Raw genomic sequence first — 20,814 nt, forward strand, 5'->3', positions numbered from 1 at the left:
GGGTGTTCTATTGTTGGGTAGTTTATAATAAAACATCATATTTTATAAACTACATGTGTTTTGTGTGCAAAAGTCTTAATGTGTAAAGTAACTAGTAACTAAAGCTGTAACAGATGAATGTAGTGGAGTAAAAAGTACAATATTTCTCTCTGAAATGTAGCGGAGTAGAAGTAGAAAGTGGCATGAAAAGAAAAGACTCAAGTAAAGTACAAGTACCTCAACATTTGGACTGAAGTACAGCACTGGAGTAAATGTACTTAGTTACATCCCACCACTGGCATTTGACAAAGTGCAGTGTGAACGCAAATCCAACCAAAATGAAAAATGCAACAATGTTACAACTTCACCACCGAATGGCACCGAGTCCACCGAAATATAGGTGTGAACGCGCCCTTAAGATCCAAGTTAAATATCGTCTCTGTCGGGTGAAAACCTTGCATGTCAAACCGTTGCTTTTTTGTTTTGAACTATTTACTGTACCTTTGTTGAAGTCAGATGAAATTGCCCTGCCACAGTTTAAACATTTGTAAAACCACCACAGACAGAGGTAAAGGGTGACAAAAGCATTGATTTATGAATACAAATTAAAATGTTTAAAAGTTTTTTTTGCCCGACAGTGATGAGGTAGTGTTTCCTTCCTATATTTGACAAAATCAAGACAATTGCGCGATGCTTTGGGGGATATTAACAGGAAGTATATATAATGTCATGGATTCAGTGGTTTAGCTGTGTCTTTCCACGTAGTCTCGGTGTCTCCATTACAGTGTGCTGAATGATCTCCATTGATGTACACACACAATTTTGGTAAGCATTTACTTAAAAAAAAGTTAGGTAACAATTTGTACGCAGAAATTCTTTGTAATTTTTACTCAATATAGACAGTTGGGTTTAGGAAACGTGACACGTGGGACATGAACTCCGGTCTCCGGGGTGAAAGGGTTAGAGAGGTGTGTTGTACATGTGTTCTGTGTGCAAAAATCTTAATGTGTTAAAGTAACTAGTAACTAAAGCTGTAACAGATGAATGTAGTGGAGTAAAAAGTTCAATATTTCTCTCTGAAATGTAGCGGAGTAGAAGTAGAAAGTGGCATCAAAAGAAAAGACTCAAGTAAAGTACAAGTATCTCAACATTTGGACTGAAAGTACAGGACTGGAGTAAATGTACTTAGTTACATTCCACCACTGTTCACATTTCACCGAGTTATGACTCATGTTTCTATTATTTGACCCGAGCGTCGGCTCTTTCAGTGTGTGTAATTGTGTGTAATGAAGGTAAGTCTGCAGGTGTCGCCGATCTGTGACAGAAAGCTGCGATGACGTCACACACCTCTCTGTCTCGTTAAGAAAGCGAGCGCCTTCTTTAATAAACAGGAAGCAGCTGCTGCAGGCGCCTAAGCCGCCAATTAATCCGTCAGCCAATCAGACGCCAGCATTTTTAAACGGCTTCAATAAACTTGAATGAGCTTTAATTACAGCTGAAAGCTTCGCTGGAACGCAACACACACTCTGCCTTTTGACTGTGTGTGGGTGTGTGTGGGAGTGTGTGTGTGTGTGTGTGTGTGTGTGTGTGTGTAAATGGCAGCTGATGTTGTGTGTCACCTTTAAAAGACGATTCATTAAGAACAAAAAGACTAATCAGCTGCAGTATACAGCATCTTACACACACACACACGCACGCACGCACGCACGCACGCACACACACACACACACAGGATGATGTCAGCAGCAGAACAGAGGTCAGAGGTCAAACTGCCATCAGGTGGTCTGGACCAATCACAGAAGAATGTCTGATAAACCAAACAAGAAACAAAGCCTGTTGCTGCTGCCAAAACGTTATCTACAGCCTCCAGGTTTTTGGTGGCATTTCTAACGTTGCATGATGGGTAGAAACACTTTGGCCTGGGGTCAGTCTGCAGGTAGGTGATACAGAGAGGAGGAGGAGGAGGAGGAGGAGGAGGAGGAGGAGGGGTTGGACAGTAAAACAAAGCAGAAGGTTGCGTCTGAAATCTCCTCCTCTGCACTACAGACTCAACATGTAAACTATCGCCCAACATACTTTTATGTAAATAAACAAGTTGTGTATATTTCCGGACGCACTGAGCTGTCATTTTCAACGTCACTTCCTGAGAACCTCCTTGCCCGTTTGGAAATGCGCAACCATGCCCCTGCCGACCTTCGCTCTAGCGGCAAGACCAGATAATGGTGTAAATAAATATAAAGCTATAGATAAAAAGATAAAGCAATAGTGCGTAGTTTCTGTCTCCCCGATGAGGAATTTAAAGTAATGACAACAACACCGTCGGCGCGTCCACGTGATACAAGCCTTCCGTAATCGCACAGTTGCTAGTAGCCAAGGAGGACACGGAGGATTGAAAAAACATGATGGACTCTTCAGAACTGAGAAATCCAGAGAGAGTTGTGTGGAGTCTTAAATAGCTTTGTAGCAACTCATTGGGCAATGCCTTGAATGTAACGGACGTTCATTAGTATCAAAAAGCTACACACTAAAGTTTTAAATTACTGAAAAAGGTAAGCAACTAGACCAACTGTCCCAGGTGACAAAATCACAGATTTTTAATATGCAGCAATGTAAATTGAAGCAGTTTGTTTTGTACATTTTTTAATGCAAACTTTGCAGTATAAATTGAAATCTCTTTTTGACGTTACAGAGCTCCTTGGTTGCTGTTCGTTTGTTTGTTTCCAACATTGTCATTACTATACATTGCATTGTGGGATACTTATTTTATTTGTATTTTTTTATTTTTTTTATATATATATATATATATATATATATATATATATATATATATATATATATATATATATATATATATCACATTCACACAGCTACACATTCATACCTGTAAGCTGCCCAGTACAACCACAGTCTGATCTGCTGGCCCAACACATTCTCACTCAACTCATCTCGTAAAATATGGACGCTTGGTCAGGTGCCTTTGTCGTTCTTATTGACGCTAAAAGTCTCCTTTAGTGCTTTAAGTAAACGTGCTTGGTCGGGACTATTGCCGTTCCTTTTGACGCAGTTATGTTAAGGAAAAGGTCGTGGGTGGGATTACGGTTCCGTGACTTGCGGGAAGAACGGAAGGTTGGGTTTAGGAAAGGGTCGTGGGTAGGTGTACGGTTCTGTGACACGCAGAGGAAAGAAAAAAACGACTATAGCAAGCGTGACAAGCGGGACGCGAACCCGGTCTCCTGGGTGAAAGTCCTGTGTTTGACCCATCCACCATCCCAACCAACCTCCTTACGAGCAAATTCGCCGTTATATACTACTCTTTAAATCCTATCTAACTGCTGCTCTCCCTGGTGCGTTACACAAACACGCTGAAAGACGCCTTTTTCGTCGCATCAGACGCTGACAACCACTGTCCAAACGTCCTTATTTTACAAGTTCGGAATGAGAACTCTTCTCTAACCTTATACCAGCGTAGTGTCCAGTGGTTGCATACCGTAATATTTCACCGAAAATAGTATGCAATTCACTTACTATTGGTTTCATACTAAGCTTTTCGGACGTACTAAAAAAAATCTCACAAACTGTTTTAGCTACTAAATAGCATGTTAATGTGGAATTTCGGACGCAACCAAACTCTTTTTCTTGGCTCACTACACTGACTTCCTGTCACAATTCTGGATTTCTGTAAGATACGTGTAACGTTTTAAAACTACTAATTATACTGTACATTCAGGGTTCAAATTAGCACAATTTACCAGCCAAATGGTGGTAAAATTTGCAAGTGGCTGGTAGTTTTGCTTCACTTACCGGCCAGCTAAACAATGACAATCTATTGAGTGGCTGGTAAAATTTTAACAATCACTAGCCATTTGGTTCATTTTCAACCCTGTGTACAAATTATCATTCTTAATACAACTGTACTGTAATTCTGCCATTCACTCTTATTCATTTCACAGTTTACATATTCACAGCGCCCCCTGCTGGAGGAACGAAGAGCTAAGTCCAGTTCAGACCAAAAATTTGCGACGTGACAACTTGTAACTTGCAGCTACTTGTATTATCCATAGTTTCAACGGTTAATTAATAAAATAAATAAATAAAACTGACCTAGAACAAAGTTTGGGGTTCTCACAGAACAACAACAAGGTTCACTCAAGTCCGGTTCGAGTCATTCGAGTCATCCAGTGTCTACTGACTACATCAAGCGTCAAAGACTTGTTTGGATAAGAAGTTTTTCCTTCTCATCAGTAGAATTTTCTTATCTGTTAACCCTTGTGTTGTCTTCCAGGTCAAAACGTAGAAAAGTGTAAAAATCAACACTTTTTTATACACTTTTGGTGCCTTTTTCAATGTTTTTGTTGCCTTTTTTGACGTTTAACACTTCTTTTCACTACCATGTACCTTCTTCCTACTCCTTTTTGAACATGGAAATTTCTTATTTGAATAAATTACACTAATTTAGATTTTATAACATGTCCTTATTTATCTGTTATTTTAATTTTATTATATATACAGTATATATATATATATATATATATATATATATATATATATATATATATATTATTTTTTTTACATGTTTAAAATAAACTATAACTAACTAAAAATGTATAAACACCACTAACACCACCACCATTATTACCACTATAGTTTTACACTTATTTTTGGAATCCATGGTCAATTAAAAACCTCATTTATAGGAAACTATACCTAATTCTTGAGTTAAAGAAGCAGAAATTGTGAATTATTTAGACTAATATTAAAGGAAGGATAATTACAGAATGGTCAACGTTCAGTGAGGATATTGTTCCGAAACATGTAAATTTTTTTTTTTTCAAATGCTAAAATTTTTTATAAAACACCCAAAATTCAATGAAAGTAGAGATCCGATCTTTTGTTGTACTTGCGAAGCGCATTGTATAGGATTATCCATCCATGTTATTTTTGGGTTATTAAAATTAGGTAGTTAAAAAGAAACCCATTATTCTGAGGATAGACATTTTCAGAACGATTCAAATTGGACCCGAATACAACACAAGGGTTAAGTGTAATTCTAGTCAGTCAAGTCTAGTTTAAATCTCAGTTCAGACCAAATATCTGTACGAGTTGAAACTTGCAGCTACTTGTAGCTTTCTGAAACCTGCCTGTTTACACCAAAGAGACAAAACGGTGTATCATCTGCATAGAAGCAACTCTTTGACCTTTGCACGTCTTAAAATAGGAATGAGGATAGAGATCATGAGATATTTGCTATTACCTGGGGCAACCTCTTCTCTTAGTTCCTTGGAGTCCATTTCAGGGCTTGTCGAGTGACCTTAGTGGGTAATTTCCTCAGGATGGGTCTAACTAAACTCTATTTTGTCTTTCAAATATAATAATAATAATAATAATAATAATAATAATAATAATAATATATACTTTATTAATCCCACAAGGGGAAATTACAATGTTTTCACTCTGTTGCTATTACACACATTACACACAGGCCTGAATTACACACACATGCTCAGTACCTCTACATGCACTAATGGAGAGATGTCAGAGTGAGGGGGCTGCCCATGGAAAGGCGCCCCGAGCAGTTGGGGGTTCGGTGTCTTCCTCAAGAGCACCTTGGCAGTGCCCAGGAGGTGAACTGGCACCTCTCCAGCTACCAGTCCACCACCATACTTTGGACCGTATGGGGAATATGTACATCAATGTACCTTTAACTTAACTCAAATAATAACTGATGTCTTTAAGAACAAAGCACTTGTACTGTTCTACTAAACGTGCTTTTACTTTATTTTTTTTTAAAAAGGAAACCCTCCCAGTTCTGGATGATATCAAGCTCTCACTCTTACATCGTTCGGACACACTCATTGTGAGTCATTTTGGACAAAAGCATAATGTAATGTTATGAATAACTGCAGGTTGAGTCACAAACAAGTTAATGTTACTACAGTTACTAAAGAAAAAACATCATTACGCAGCAGATTCGAACACATTGTGGTCTGAAACCAGGACGTCTGGGAAGTATAAAAAGGGATACACAGTACATTTTATAAGCCAAGTGAATGAAGTGTTAGATTTATTGCCCCAGAGGGAAATTTGTTTTCCCCACCAATACACAGAAACACAGATATACACACACCAAAATACAGATATAGACAGTACACACAATATCCATGAATGCATCCATCTTTAGCTACCATTTTATTCTTCTCACTGTTGTCTAGATTATTCTGTTTTTCCACCCTAATGCTGAGATCAATTCTAAAATAAAAAGTAGGAAGTCTAATATGATATGGATTCAGTACAGAGAGACAGTCTAGGCTGGTGGACTTTTGTCGCTCTGTCATAGAGAGCATATTGACGTACTGCATCACAGTGTGGTAGAAAAAAACCACTGCAAAGGGTCATCCGGTCTGCAGAAAAGATCATTGGCTGCTTGCTGCCCACACTTGACAGCATCGCCTCTTCCCGCTACCTCAGCAGAGCAAAAAAGCATAATCAAGGTCTCCTCTCACCCAGGCCACGAACACTTTGAGTTCCTCCCCTCAGGAAGGCGTTACAGGTCTGTCAGAACCCGCACATCCAGGTTCAGAGACAGCTTTTTCTCCACAGCCATCACAACTCTAAACATTCAATTACAGAAATAGGACTTCATCACGCTAAATGACTATCTTGCCTGTTTTGCACTGCATTTGCACTTTTCCAGTACTGTGATCTTTTGAAAAAAGATTTTTTTGGAGTGTATGTTAGGGTATGGTTTATGGAAGGGTATGGCGTGTGCGTATGAATCTATACTTCTAGGCACCAGAAGGAGTAGCACTTAGATTTCGTTGTGACAATATTTTACAATGTTTTACAATGATACATAAAATGATTCTGATTCTGAGATATGTTAAAGAGTGAATATTAAGGAGGGTAAAGAGATTAAAACAAAAGAAAAAGAGGAGACAGCAGTTTTTGATCTCATAGAAATCATGATGTGTGTCACACGAAGCCGCCATCTAGTGGTCATACTGTAGAACCTGAAGTCCAATAACATGAAACTCTGATATGTTACACAGGGAATGTGTCACGTCTTTAAGAGCAAACCAGATCTACCGCAGAAACGGACTGGATCACCTCTTACACTACAGTTTTCTTTCTACAGTTCTGTTTTTGAAAAGTGCTTTATATATAAAGGTCTTATTGCACATAGCAGCAGATCTGGAGCCAAAGTCCTGGATGAGAGCTTTACTTTGTCCTTCTCCAGAGTCCATAACAAACACCATGTTCATTCATTCAATCATTCATTCATTCATTACCTGATACAGAACACCTGCTAAAAGCTGATGGTATCAAATGTCTTGAAACTCAGTAAATTCATATCAATTTTATTTATAGTGTCAAATAACAACAGGACTTATGCGGCGTCCAGACACAATTTTTAGCCCGTAAGTTACGACTTCAAGTCACGACTCACGACTTGGTAGCGTTCCAGGCAAAGTCACAACAAACCCTACTAGCTAGCGTTAGCTAGTGGCTACCTAACGTTGACGTTAGCTAGTGCTAGCTGATACTAGCGATTTCTAGTCTGCGACATATTTTGCGCTTCATTTAATAAACATAACCTGTAGTAGTACACAATTGTATGTGTATTGTTTTATTTCAATGTGCAGAATTACTTTAAGTTGCCTATTTATGTCTATTTATTTGTATTTCTCACAGTTAATCACCGGCGTCTGTACAGCATCAACGGGGGGCGCCATTGTTGTTTATGTGTGTGTGACGTCAAAAAATTTAACTGGGAGTACAACGATATGGTACGAGTTCACAGGTAGTAAGTTACGGGTTGACTGCCGTTCCAGGGCACTTTCACGGGAGAAGGTTGTGAAAACACAAGCCATGGGTTGCCTGGAACGCAGCATTATCTCAGGACTCTTTACAGATAGAGTAGGTCTAGAGCACACTTTATAAGTATATAAAAGTAAAGAGTAAGTATAGTAAAAAAATCTACTGATGGCAGAAATCATGAAAATGATTGCCCTGAAGATGAAATGTGTAGATTTGTTTAAACATCAGAAAATTGTTTTAAAATTTTTATCAGAAAAGATTTATGTTTTTGTTTGAGTCTCAGATCTGCTTTAGGCCGGTTACACACTGGATGCGTCGCGCGAGCGTGTCAGCTGCGTGGCGTGTCCGTTTTTATTTCGGCTCCCATGTTAACAGGTTAAAACTTACACACTGCCTGCGTGACCCGCACGTCTCAGGTGCAGCTCGAGCCGCTCCGAAAACGCGTGCCTGCTAGAAATAGAACCAACGCCTATTTTTCACGCGACATGCAAGCGTGGTGGAAGCGTTTCCAGGCAAAATAGAATAGGAAAAGATGTTTATATGTCATTTAGACACAAATACATATTAGTAAATGACATGTTGATGTTTGAGGTTTTGATATAAATGTAAAAAAAAAAAAAAACGATTATCAAATATTGCACCTGTCAATACAAAACAAAATATTCTATAGCCTATTTTGCTGTCAATACTGCCGACGTTGTCTTTGCTGTAATCAAATCAGTATATATTTATGTTTAACACGGTATTTAATTTTATCAATGGGGAAACATACATGTGTCCAGACAAGGCTAGCAGCAGCAGCACCGCGTCAGACACATTTCTGGTGTGTAAAGACATAGAAAAATCTACGCAGCTGCCATGCAGCTGACACGCAACAGAAACACCACACTCACGCCACGCAGGCAGTGTGTAACCGGCCTTACAGTGCAGTGTTTGATGATGATGTTGATGTGACGACCCCTGCTGTGTCTGGGATATACCTATGTATGATATTTCTCTGACTCTGCAGGTGAATGGTTAGGGTAACCTGGAACACCTGAGTGTTCTCAGGTCACAGCTCAACAGAGAAGATACTGAGATTGGGGATTTGAATATTAAGGTTTCTGTCTGCTAAATGTGAACTGAACAAAATACATTTTCTCAGCACAATTTTGTACAATTATTGTACTATATTTATACTTTTAAATTGGACTGTTAAAATGTGGAAAAATACACAATCTCATACGTCGCACGGAATCCACTTGAAAAGCAGAGAGAATGTGAGTGGGGCATTGAAATGAAACTCTACCCTCGTTCACTTTCAGCACAAACTATACGGATCGAGCGACAGTTGTAGCACTACTGCTTCAAGTTTGATTTTTCATCTTATTTCCATTAATTATGACATTTTATCACCGTTTTTATGTTCATTCTGTCTGCTTATGTCATGTAATTTCCTTATTGTACAGTGTGAAGGTAAAAAATACCTGCAGACTCATTTCAATGAGGCTTGGTAATCAGCTGCATGAGTTTCTGATTTAGAACCTTTGTGATCTGTGTCATGATTAATCTTATATCTTTCAAAAACAGAATTTCCTTCACACATTTACAGATGTGGGAAATAAAGAAATCACACATACAACTATCTAATAAATAAAACATATATAGGTTATATTACATGTTTCAGTAAAATATCAAGCTAACATGAGATAACTAAAAAGTTGAAATGTATTTATTCATCTTCTGTTTCTCTGGTGGTCAGTGACATGAGTGTTAGTGCAGTACTACTTAAATATGTAAGTTTTATCTATGAAGAAACACAATAATTTTGGTATTTTTCAACATCAACATTTATTTTTGGTCCTTGGCCTTCCATCCAGATACATTTTGGCCCTTCATATGAAAGAATTTGGGCACCTCTGCTGTAGAACATTCTACCTTTAATTTCCCTGTTAAAATTCTCCTGCCACTTCTTTATTATTTCTGATTTGGTTATGCTTTTAACTTCAGCCTTACTCTAATTTACTGCCATATGTACTTCTGTTTGTTTGTTGCAGAGGGCACAACTGAACCAAAGAGGCGTTTAACAGTACACTAGCCCACAGAGCCCAAGAGCTGCCAGTGTTAACTAACGAGCCCAGGAGCTGCCAGCGTTAACTAACGAGCCCAGGAGCTGCTAACGTTAACTAATGAGCCCAGGAGCTGCCACCACTCTCTGCCACGCCCACCTGCAGTATCTGCAAGGAAAGCAGACACACAAACATGATACCAGGCAGACATGACAGAGAGGGTTAACAAAGAAGGCACTCATCAGATGATGGAGTTCTACTATCTGTCCACTAGATGGAGCTAACTGGTCATCTAATGAGCTAAAGATCAGCAACATCAACTCTCTCCTGTAACCAGCGTATACAGCAGCAGTTATCTCTCCGTATGCTGTTACATAATATCAAGGGCTGAGGGGAAGTGGAACAACTAATGAAACACAGCCAAGGTTCACCGATTTAGCTTTACTTGTCTACTTTTACTTTCTAAAGTACATTTTGCTGATAATACCTGTGTACTGTTAATTTGATACTTTAAGCTGTGTGGACTAGATAGACCTTCCTCCGCAGCGCTGTGGAGGAAGGTCTGGCAATGCGAGACTATGACCCACTAGAAGTGTGTTGTTGTGTGACCTCTGAGTGGCGATGAAACTTCCTGTCAAAATGTTGACATGCAGACAGCAGCAGCTTCACTCAAACGATCATATTCAAACACGAGTCAGACTGAAGTATGGAAGAACCAAACACAAGTAAACCCTCAACAACAAAGTGAATGTACAGTTAGATGTATTGCCCCAGAGGGATATTTGTTTTCACCACCAGTACACAGAAACATGGATATACACATAGCAAAATACAGATATAATACACAAAATCTCCATGAATGCATTCCTCATCAGCGAGAGTTAAGAGTATTTATGGAAAGTCATAATTAGGACTTTGTGTTGTAAAATTACTACCCAACTGTTAAACTATCCAATTGCACCTTTGTGCTTAAAAAATAATTGAGGATCACTTATAGTTTTCTTGACTAGAAAACTAATTCAAAATCCAAGTTCTAACAGTATTCTCCCGTCATGCAACACTGTGGAAAAATCCCTTAAATTAAGTTTGAATCTAGGTAGATAGATTTTACTAAACATTAGAAAATGTGGTTTTAAAATGTTGATCAGACAAATGTTTTGTATTTGAGACTCAGATCTGCTTCACAGTGCAGAGTGTGATGGTGAAACGACTGAACTTTGATTTCAGCAGCTGATCTTCAGTCAGTGTTTCTGTCCACAGGAGAGACTCTCAGTCCTGCAGAGGACTCAGAGACACTGAGGCACCAGACCAGACCCCAAACCCAGGATAGAGAGGCTGAGTGAATGTGGTGTTGAAGGTGTGGAGGTGGATCAGTCTGTCAGAGGAGACTCTGTGGAAGGACAGAATGCCAGCAGGACAGTCCACATACACTGCTACTCTGTCAGAGATAGAAGAGGAGGAGGAGGAGGAGGTTGTTCTGCTTTTGTGCTTGACTGAGTAATGACCATCAACAGAGCAGCTGAGACTCCAGGACTGATCATTCCCTCCAAACCCACAGTCATCACTAGTTCCTTTACTTCTGATTCCTCTGTAACTCACTGCTATAGAAACCTGTCCTCTCCTCTCAACCTCCCAGTAACAGCGACCAGTCAGACCATCTTTACACAGCAGCTGAGGCCAGCGGTCAAATCTGTCTGGATGATCAGGATATGACTGATACTCCTCCACACGTGTCACCTTCCTGTTGTCGTCAGACAGTTTGAGTTTTCGGTGTACTGTGTTTGTGTCCAGTTCCAGTTCACAGACATCTGATGGAGAGAACAAAACACAATGGGGGGCAGGTTAATATCCGTTGATTTTTTAGCAACTTTATGTTTATTTTATCAGCTGTATTGCTGGTATCTCTATGTCTCTTGTGAAGTTACATACGTTTTTTATTTAATTTGTGTCATTTTAGCCTTTTTTTAAATAACAACCATAGAGTTTGCATTTCTGCTCCCACCAAGCGCTTTGTTTCATCCATAAGCCACCTTTTGATGTGAATCCTACTCACAGTTTTATAAATAAGGCCCCCCGTTCATCATAATATGAGGCACACTCCCTCCTACACATAAAATATGATAAGAACAGCTGATCTGAGGTGCAGAAAAACACTGAGGCGCCAATGACTGAATAGTCAGCACAGCTTTTTGTCCTCGTGTGGACCCACTAATGACAGCCGATGATCGAAATCAATAAACATGAACTAATACAACACCAATACAACAATAAAGTCTCACTAATAAAACTGTCACATCATCTTCCACTGCAACACAAAGTAGCTCTGAACCATCTGCTTTCTTAAACTTTTATTAGCTCCACCAAAGTGCTCACAAATAGCACAAAGTTCACACCTTTGAACATCAAATCTCATCTCGTCATCAATCTCGTCGTCTGCTGCAGAAAAGCTTCACCACAGTGTACTGAACTCAGAGTAAATGAATATCAGAGGAATATTGGTCCAGTAACTGGCTTTAAGGCAGGGGTCTCATTTATAAACGTGGCGTACATACAAAAGGGGGCTGAGAATGTGTGCAATCGTTACACTCAATGTCCTCGTTATCGGTTCGAACTTTAATACTGTTTGTGATCTCGGGATGGGTGATACCACTAATTGATGCTGTGACTTTGACAAGGTGTTAACAATCACAAATTGTTGTAAACATATAAATACTGCGGTGACCCCCGTGCATAATGCTAAATGATGGCACTGCTGGCACTCCAGGAGGACTACGCCAATGGAAGAATCAGGAGAGAAAGAAGCTTCAGGGCTCATGACGGTGACTGGCTAATTTGACGATTTAAATTCCCTAAAGCTCTTGGATCTATGTACTGAATTGGGTCCAGTAGAGAGGGCAACGCGCCGGAACCACGCCATCCCGGTCCAAATACAGGTCCTCGCCACTCTGGGGGCAACCGGCTGTTTCCAGAGGGAAATGGCAGACAGCTAACTGTTTTATATAAATATTATATATAATATTGAACTTTATCACCAAGGCTTGTTTGGATATAATATATATTTCTGTTAAATCTTATCATATAGGTCTGGTATATTAAAGCTGTCCCTGAGTGCCGTAATGCCTGCCGTTTTGGATGGTATTTTTAACATAGGTAGTCTATAGATCAGGTTTTCCTACACTGTGCGAGAACAGGCCAAAATTATAATTCAATTAGCAGCAATTCCTGAGTGTCTGAGAAGTTTTTTTGCTTTTTCCCTGCCAGTCGTCATGATTTGGCGTAACGAAAGAACAACTGCCAGGGTCATTATCATACTGATCAGCATTCATGAAGTGCTTTGCATTGACTATTTATGGTTAAAAATGGGCGTGTACAGGGCAGGATGAGAGGCTGATTCACACACGCACACTTGTGGGTAATCTGTGATTTATAAAGAGAATATGCTTACAGATGCACTTCTGAATGGTTGTAGTTGGCTTACTGTTGGCTTCACTGTTGATGAAATGTATTTATTAGTTCTGCTTGATCACTGTGTTCAGTTAGTGTTGTTTGTGGATTTTATTTGATCAATTAAGTTCTAACATCTTTCCAGCCACAAAGACAAAAACAAACTCTGGAGAAATTCACAATTGTGTTTTTAGTCAAGAAAATGTAAAAATCTAGTGCAGCTAAGTTCTCAGGAATCAAACTTCAAACACACTCACACTTCCTTGAACCAGGTCTCAGTCTCTGTGGTCCACCATGGTCCACCCTGCAGGAAGAAACAAAGTCACAATCAACGTCATACACCTTCAACTCAGAACCTCCATTAAACATTAACCATATTCCCTCAGTCAGTGACAGAGCAACTGGGTTATCTGTCTGACCATACATGAGTGTGTCCAGTCTCCAGTGTGGATCCTCCAGTCCAGCCAACAGCAGCTTCACTCCTGTGTCTCCTGGATGATTGTAGCTCAGGTCCAGCACTCTCAGATGGGAGGGGTTGGAGCTCAGAGATGAGGCCAGAAAAGTACAGCCTTCCTCTGAGATCAGACAGCCTGAGAGACTAAACACAAACACACACACACACACACACACACACACACATACACATTCGTCCACGTCATCGACATCAGGACATCACAACCTGGTATGGCAGTCACACCATGCCCTCAACTTCAAGGCTCTACAAAGCATGGTGAAAACTCCTTAGAACATAACCAGGACGGACCCCCAGCGATGCAAGAAGTAGGCTGACAAGATAATTAGAAACCCAGATCACACACAAAGTTTTCTACAAATGCTATCCAACTACAAAAATGCCTGAATAGTCGGAAGTTAGAACAAAAGTACAGAGTCATTTCTATGAGTCGTATTCTACACAGTCAACTGGTGTTGTAAACCCATTGAATACCAAACATATCATATGGGACCATTGTTAAATAATACAGGATCTTTTGAACACAACTTCTTATATATTACTTTATTGTAAAAATACTTCGGAATAAGCCATAGTTTGAAATCATATAATTGGTTTACGAATTCTGAAGATCTAATGTTGTCAAATAGTATAACAGTCATATATTCTGTAAATTACGGTAATGAAAAGCTATTTTTCCACCAGGGACTCTTGGACAATAAAGGACTGTAATAAACCTGCGCTTTGTATATCCAAGTCATGTTTCTGTTTTGTAAACCAAAACCCTATCCTGGTGACAACTAGCCTGGCTCCGCCCTCCTATGTACTTCCACTCAATTTTTCATTTTCCTTCAGTACTACGTCTGGGTTTGCGGTATATTCTTGGGTTTTCTCCGGCCAAATTTTTGGCGGTGCAATCAGCAAACAGTTTGAGTGGCTGAGAACGATGACTCTGAGGTTCGATAACCTTCGGTGAGTTTTGTAATGGCGGCGGAGAAAGATGCGAGCGAAGCATTCGGTCCGTTGTGGCAATGCTGTCGAATATCCAGAAGTTAAAGCCAGAGCAAGAACAATCTTTGCTGAGTTTTGTTGGTGGCCATGATGTTGTGGCCCTCCTCCCCAGAGGGGGTTCAGGAAAAGTTTGATTTTCCAGCTTGCTCCGTTAGTGGTGAAGGAGTTAGCTAAGACTAATGCTAGTGATGCTAATGCTAACGCTAGGGATGCTAAGCCGACGTCACGACCAAATTTTAGCGATTGGTTATGGCAGAGTGTTAACTTCCTTGAAGGCGGGTACTGTGTTGAAGTTTAAAACTATTGGATCTGGCCAGAGCCACTTGTCAATGGAGAGTGGCCAGACTCTCTGTACAAATGAAATGTACAAGAGTCTGGTAGGACCAGGCTAGGTGACAACCTCCTGAGTCAAAAAAACCTTCAGTACGATATTGTTGCCACATTTAATGCAGGATCGTAAAAGGACTAAAGAGACTGAATATTAACTTGTGTTGCTAGTCAGGTCCAGAGCTTTCAGACTAGAGGACTAGCAACTTAGGACAGAGCTTTGCAGCTTCTTTCTGAAAGGTTACAGCTATTTAGCCTAAAAGGATTCGATAAAATGTCCATCCAATAATTAATATATGAAGAGAATAACAGCTCATGGAACAGCTGACCACCAACCTGAGAGTTTCCAGTCGGCAGTGTGGACACTTTAGTCCAGCAGACACCAGCTCCACTCCTGAATCCTGCAGGTCGTTGTTACTCAGGTCTAGCTCTCTCAGACTAGAGGACTGGGAGCTGAGAACTGAGGACAGAGCTTCACAGCTTCTCTCTGACAGGTTACAGCCACTCAATCTGAAATAAAAAGTCCATCCAATAATTAACATATGAAGAAAATATCAGCTCAGAGGGTCATAATTTTCAAATAACTGATAATATACCTGAGAGTTTCCAGTCTGCAGTGTGGACTCTCTAGTCCAGGAGACAGATGCTTCACTCCTGAATTCTTCATGTCGTTGTTACTCAGGTCCAGCTCTCTCAGACTAGAGGACTGGGATCTGAGAACAGAGGACAGAGCTTCACAGCTTCTCTTTGACAGTTTACAGCCACTCAATCTGAAATAAAAAGTCCATCCAATAATTAACATAAATAGAAAATAACAGCTCAGAGGGTCATCATTTCAAATAGCTTATAACCAACCTGAGAGTTTCCAGTCTGCAGTGTGAGCTCTCTAGTCCAGAGGACAGATGCTTCACTCCTGAATCCTGCAGGTCGTTGTTACTCAGATCCAGCTCTCTCAGACTAGAGGGCTGGGAGCTGAGAACTGAAGACAGAGCTTCACAGCTTCTCTCTGAAAGGTCACAGCCACTTAGTCTGAAGAGGAATCAGCAATATAAGAAAGTTAAAGTAGTTTTCTGAATAAAGAAAAACTGGATTTAATCTGGATAGTTCTGTGTGCATTTACAGAGCTTTATTGGAGGCTTTGACCACTGGCAGCAGCCTCAGAAGAGCCTCCTCTGAAACAGAATATTTCTTCAGGTCAAACACGTCCAGGTCGTTTTGTGATGACAGTAAGATGAAAACCAGAGCTGACCACTGAGCAGGAGATAGTTTATCTGTGGAGAGACTTCCTGATCTCAGGGACTGTTGGATCTCCTCCACTAGAGAACGATCATTCAGTTCATTCAGACAGTGGAACAGATTGATGCTTCTCTCTGCAGACAGATTCTCACAAATCTTCTTTTTGATGTACTCAACTGTTTTCTCGTTTGTCTGTGAGCTACTTTCTGTCTGTGTGAACAGGCCTCGTAAAAGATTTTGATTGGACTCTAGAGAAAGACCCAGGAGGAAGCGGAGGAACAAGTCCATGTGTCCATTTGGACTCTGTAAGGCCTTGTCCACGGCACTCTGGTAGAAATGTGCTGATTTGTCCCTGAAAAATTTAGACCACCAGGAGGTTGATTGTACTTCTGACATCAGGTTGACTCCAGAGTTGATGAATGTCAGGTGAACATGAAGAGCAGCCAGAAACTCTTGAACACTCAGATGGACGAAGCAGAACACCTTGTCCTGGTACAGTCCACTCTCCTCTTTAAAGATCTGTGTGAACACTCCTGAGTACACTGAGGCTGCTGTGATATCGATGCCACACTCTGTCAGGTCTGATTCATAGAAGATCAGGTTGCCTTTCTGCAGCTGCTCAAAAGCCAGTTTTCCTAGAGACTCAATCATCTTCCTGGTGTCTGGACTCCAGGGTGGATCTGTTTCACGTTTGTCATGAAACTTGACGTTCGTCCATTTGGACTGAACCACCAGGAAGTGGATGTACATCTCAGTCAGAGTTTTGGGCAGCTCTCCTCCCTCTCTGGTCTTCAACACCTTCTTTAGAACTGCAGCAGTGATCCAGCAGAAGACTGGGATGTGGCACATGATGTGGAGGCTTCGCGATGTCTTGATGTGGGAGATGATTCTGCTGGCCTGCTTCTTGTCTCTTGATCTCTTACTGAAGTACTCCTCCTTCTGTGGGTCAGTGAACCCTCTGACCTCTGTCACCATGTCAACACACTCAACGGGGATCTGATTGGCTGCTGCAGGTCGTGTGGTTATCCAGAGGCGAGCAGAGGGAAGCAATTTCCCCCTGATGAGGTTTGTCAGCAGCACATCCACTGAGGTGGACTCTGTAACATCAGTCAGGATCTCAGTGTTGTGGAAGTCCAGAGGAAGTCGACACTCATCCAGACCGTCAAAGATGAACACAACCGGGAACTCTTCAAACCTGCAAATTCCTGCTTCTTTGATTTCACTAAAGAAGTGATGAACAAGTTCCACCAAGCTGTACTTTTTCTCTTTCAGCACATTCAGCTCCCTGAAAGTGAATGGAAATGTGAACTGGATGTCCTGGTTGGCCTTGCCTTCAGCCCAGTCCAGAGTGAACTTCTGTGTTAAGACTGTTTTCCCAATGCCAGCCACTCCTGTAGTCACCACTGTTCTGATTGGTTCTTCTCTTTCAGGTGGGGTTTTAAATATGTCTTCATATGTGATTGTTGTTTCTGGTCTGTCTGATTTCCAAGATGCTGTTTCAATCTGTCTGACCTCATGTTCATCATTGCCCTCTGCAGTCCCTCCCCCTGCAATGTGGATCTCTGTGAACATCTGATTCAGAAGGGTCTTGTTTCCTGCTTTAGCAATTCCCTCAAACACACACTGGAACGTCTTATGTAATTTGGATTTGACTTTTCGCTGGCACACAGCAAGAATCTCTGAATGAATAAAACAATGAAATCAATGAGGGTTTGTTCTGGTGAATGTGTGCAAATTTCTGTATTCATGAAATCTATTCAGCCCATTTGATGACAAGGTCCTGAATATGTTACTATTGTAAAATGACTTAGTATTCCTCAAAAACAACTGATATGTTGGGTCTCTCAGTCATACATTTATGAAGTTTTCATTGTCCAAATAAACCAGAAGGTACATGACTTATTTACAGAGGGAATTAATATTGCCCAAGCAGTATCTTACAGTGACATCAGTGTGTGCAAATTCTAACCAGCAGAGTAAATAAAAACATTCTGACTTTGTTTCATAATTTTTTGTTCTCTGAGACACTTTAAATGTTGTTTCTCTTGTGGATGTTTGGTAGCTTGTTCTGTTGTTATCAACATAACATATGTAGCTTTGTAGATAAGAGGGATACATTGTAACAAAGCTAATATTTGTTGAAGACTGTGATATAAAAGTTTAATCTTTGTTACATAATTTTTTTTAAATTCATAATGATTATGACTTACCTGCAGGTTCTGAGATGATGTTTGATAAATTCTCCACTAGATCATTTTGATTGATCTTCACTAAAACTATTCTGGTCACTTTAATAGTGTTTATACTGTAGGTCTGGAACATCATATCCACTGTGTTCACCCTGTTTACATTCTCCAGTTTACTCTTTGGGATTGCTGTGAAGTCTTTTAGGACTCCCTGCAGGTACCACTTAAATTTTTCAAAGTCGTCGGCTCCCAAATTTTCTAAAATTCCCAAGACGACTTCTTTAGGCGTCTCCATTTTTTGTCCCTGCAAAAATCCAAAAGATACCAAAAAGAACACTGTCACTTAACAGAACTTTTAGGAGTTTAAAAATACTCTGATTATCAAAACAGACCAGTTTTTTTAGATCATGTTATGATGATATTTGTGTAAACAAATAATAATTCGAGATTCATTCATGGATCATTATATAATGGTAATTATTAAACCAAAAGTAAAGAGTCTGCATTAATTCTATTAGACTTCAGTGTTTTATCAGATTATTTCATGAGTTGTGTGTTTGGGATATGAATAATAAGTGTCAGTAATAAGACATTTATTGTCCTTACACTAACAGATCACCTGAACACAGTGGCTAACTCTTCAACACAAACCCATTTTCACAGTGTGATGAAACTCATCAGCAATCAGCTGAAAAGTGTCACTTACCAAAAGTGTAACCTGGAGGAAACATATCTGTATCACAAGAGGAAGGGAAAGTAAAAAGCTGCTGACACACACACACACACACGCACACACACACACACACACACACACACACACACACACACACACACACACACACACACACACACACAGGAAGTAGTGGGAAAGGGGAAGGGTGTTATCTGAAGGCTGTTTTATGGTTCTGCGGAGGCCCCACGCAGAGCTTTCGCCGTAGCCTACGTAAGTGGCCTGATGTTTATATTTGTGCGCTGGTGTGTGCGTCGAGCCGGCATATGTGTGTGTGGGGAATGTGTGGTAGAGCGAGGGAGAAGTGAGAGAGTGACGGCGATTAGCTTCGGAGCAAGTACTGACTCTAGAGTCATAGTGAGAGAAACAAAGCGTCTCCCCTGTTCTTTCTGACCATGGTGGGAAATCTGTAGCAGGAAAAGTTAACCCTGTCCTTGATTTCATGTTGTTTATGGAGAACCAGGAAATGAGTCGGGGGAGAAATGCAACGCTACCAAGCCACGGCCGAGCGACGTGCATTGCAGCGACGTGTAGTTAATATTTTCGAGAGGAGCACTTCAGGCTATGGCTACGGTGTAGGGTCCGGCGTAGGTTTGTGTTTTCACGTACCTATGTGCGTAGCAACGGCGTAGATTTTGCGCAGAAGTATAAATCAGCCTTAACTGTAAATTTGTGACATGTCTGTCTTCATATGGGAGCTCTTTTTTTAAAATGTGATAAAAACTAGTTACATGTGTCTGCTGTTGTGAATCTGTTAGTTCTGTAACAAACTGAACAAAGACTTGCATCTGTTTTGATTGGTATTATAAATTGAAGGGGGTAATAGCACTAACACACTAACTTGTACTAACACAGTACGTTGACAGTGTGTTTTGGTACTTTTACTGCAGTTCAGAATAATCAGTGGAGACCCCAGATTCATTCATGAGTTGTTTGTTTGGAATATAAATAATGAGCGAGTGTCAGTAACTAACAGATAACCTTCAGTCCTGTCTCACTTTGTCAGCAAAGCTACATTTGAGTTAAATATTGATTTTGAATAAGCTCCATAATGGTTAGCATGGTTAGCTCCCATTGGTAAAAGCAGCTGGTGATCCTAAACACAGTGGCTAACAGCTGACTGTTAGAACAGAGCTAATCTCTTCAACACAAACACATTGTCACAGTTTAATGAAACTAACAGATCAGAAATTAGCTGAAGAGTGTCACTTACCAAAAGTTTAACCTGGAGGAAACATGTCTGCATCACAACATGGGAGGAAGTTAAAGTAAACGGCTGCTGACACACACACACACCCACACCAGGAAGTGGGGGAAAAAGGGGAAGGGTGTAATCTAACTGTAAGTTTGTGACATGCCTGTCTGTATCTGGGAGCTCTTTTCAAAATGTGATTAAAAACTAGTTACATGTGTCTGCTGTTAAACGGTGCACCTGTTAGAATAATAATAAACTCTATTCTATAGCATTTTTCTTAACAAGGTTGCTGTTGTGAATCTGTTCCATTCTGTAACAAACTGAACAAAGACTTGCATCTGTTTTGACTGATAAATTGAAAGGGGGTAATAGCAGTAGATTCAGAACATTTA

The 20,814-nt window shown here is 40.3% G+C and overlaps 1 protein-coding gene across 1 annotated transcript; it reads right to left on the reverse strand.

Moving 5' to 3' along the window:
• Positions 1–10,587: 10,587 nt before the first annotated feature.
• On the reverse strand, positions 10,588–20,516 carry LOC116055558 (NACHT, LRR and PYD domains-containing protein 12-like). The gene is made up of 9 exons (XM_031307568.2): positions 20,441–20,516; positions 18,522–18,801; positions 16,196–17,990; positions 15,931–16,104; positions 15,672–15,845; positions 15,412–15,585; positions 13,711–13,884; positions 13,544–13,590; positions 10,588–11,650 (listed from the first exon to the last, which is right to left on the reverse strand). Exons 1-9 carry the CDS (start codon positions 20,471–20,473, stop codon positions 11,112–11,114), a joined length of 3,390 nt encoding a protein of 1,129 aa, XP_031163428.1. The 5' UTR covers positions 20,474–20,516; the 3' UTR covers positions 10,588–11,111.
• Positions 20,517–20,814: the final 298 nt, after the last annotated feature.

This window comes from Sander lucioperca, chromosome 5 (assembly GCF_008315115.2).
Source record: "Sander lucioperca isolate FBNREF2018 chromosome 5, SLUC_FBN_1.2, whole genome shotgun sequence".
Lineage (NCBI taxonomy): Eukaryota > Metazoa > Chordata > Actinopteri > Perciformes > Percidae > Sander > Sander lucioperca.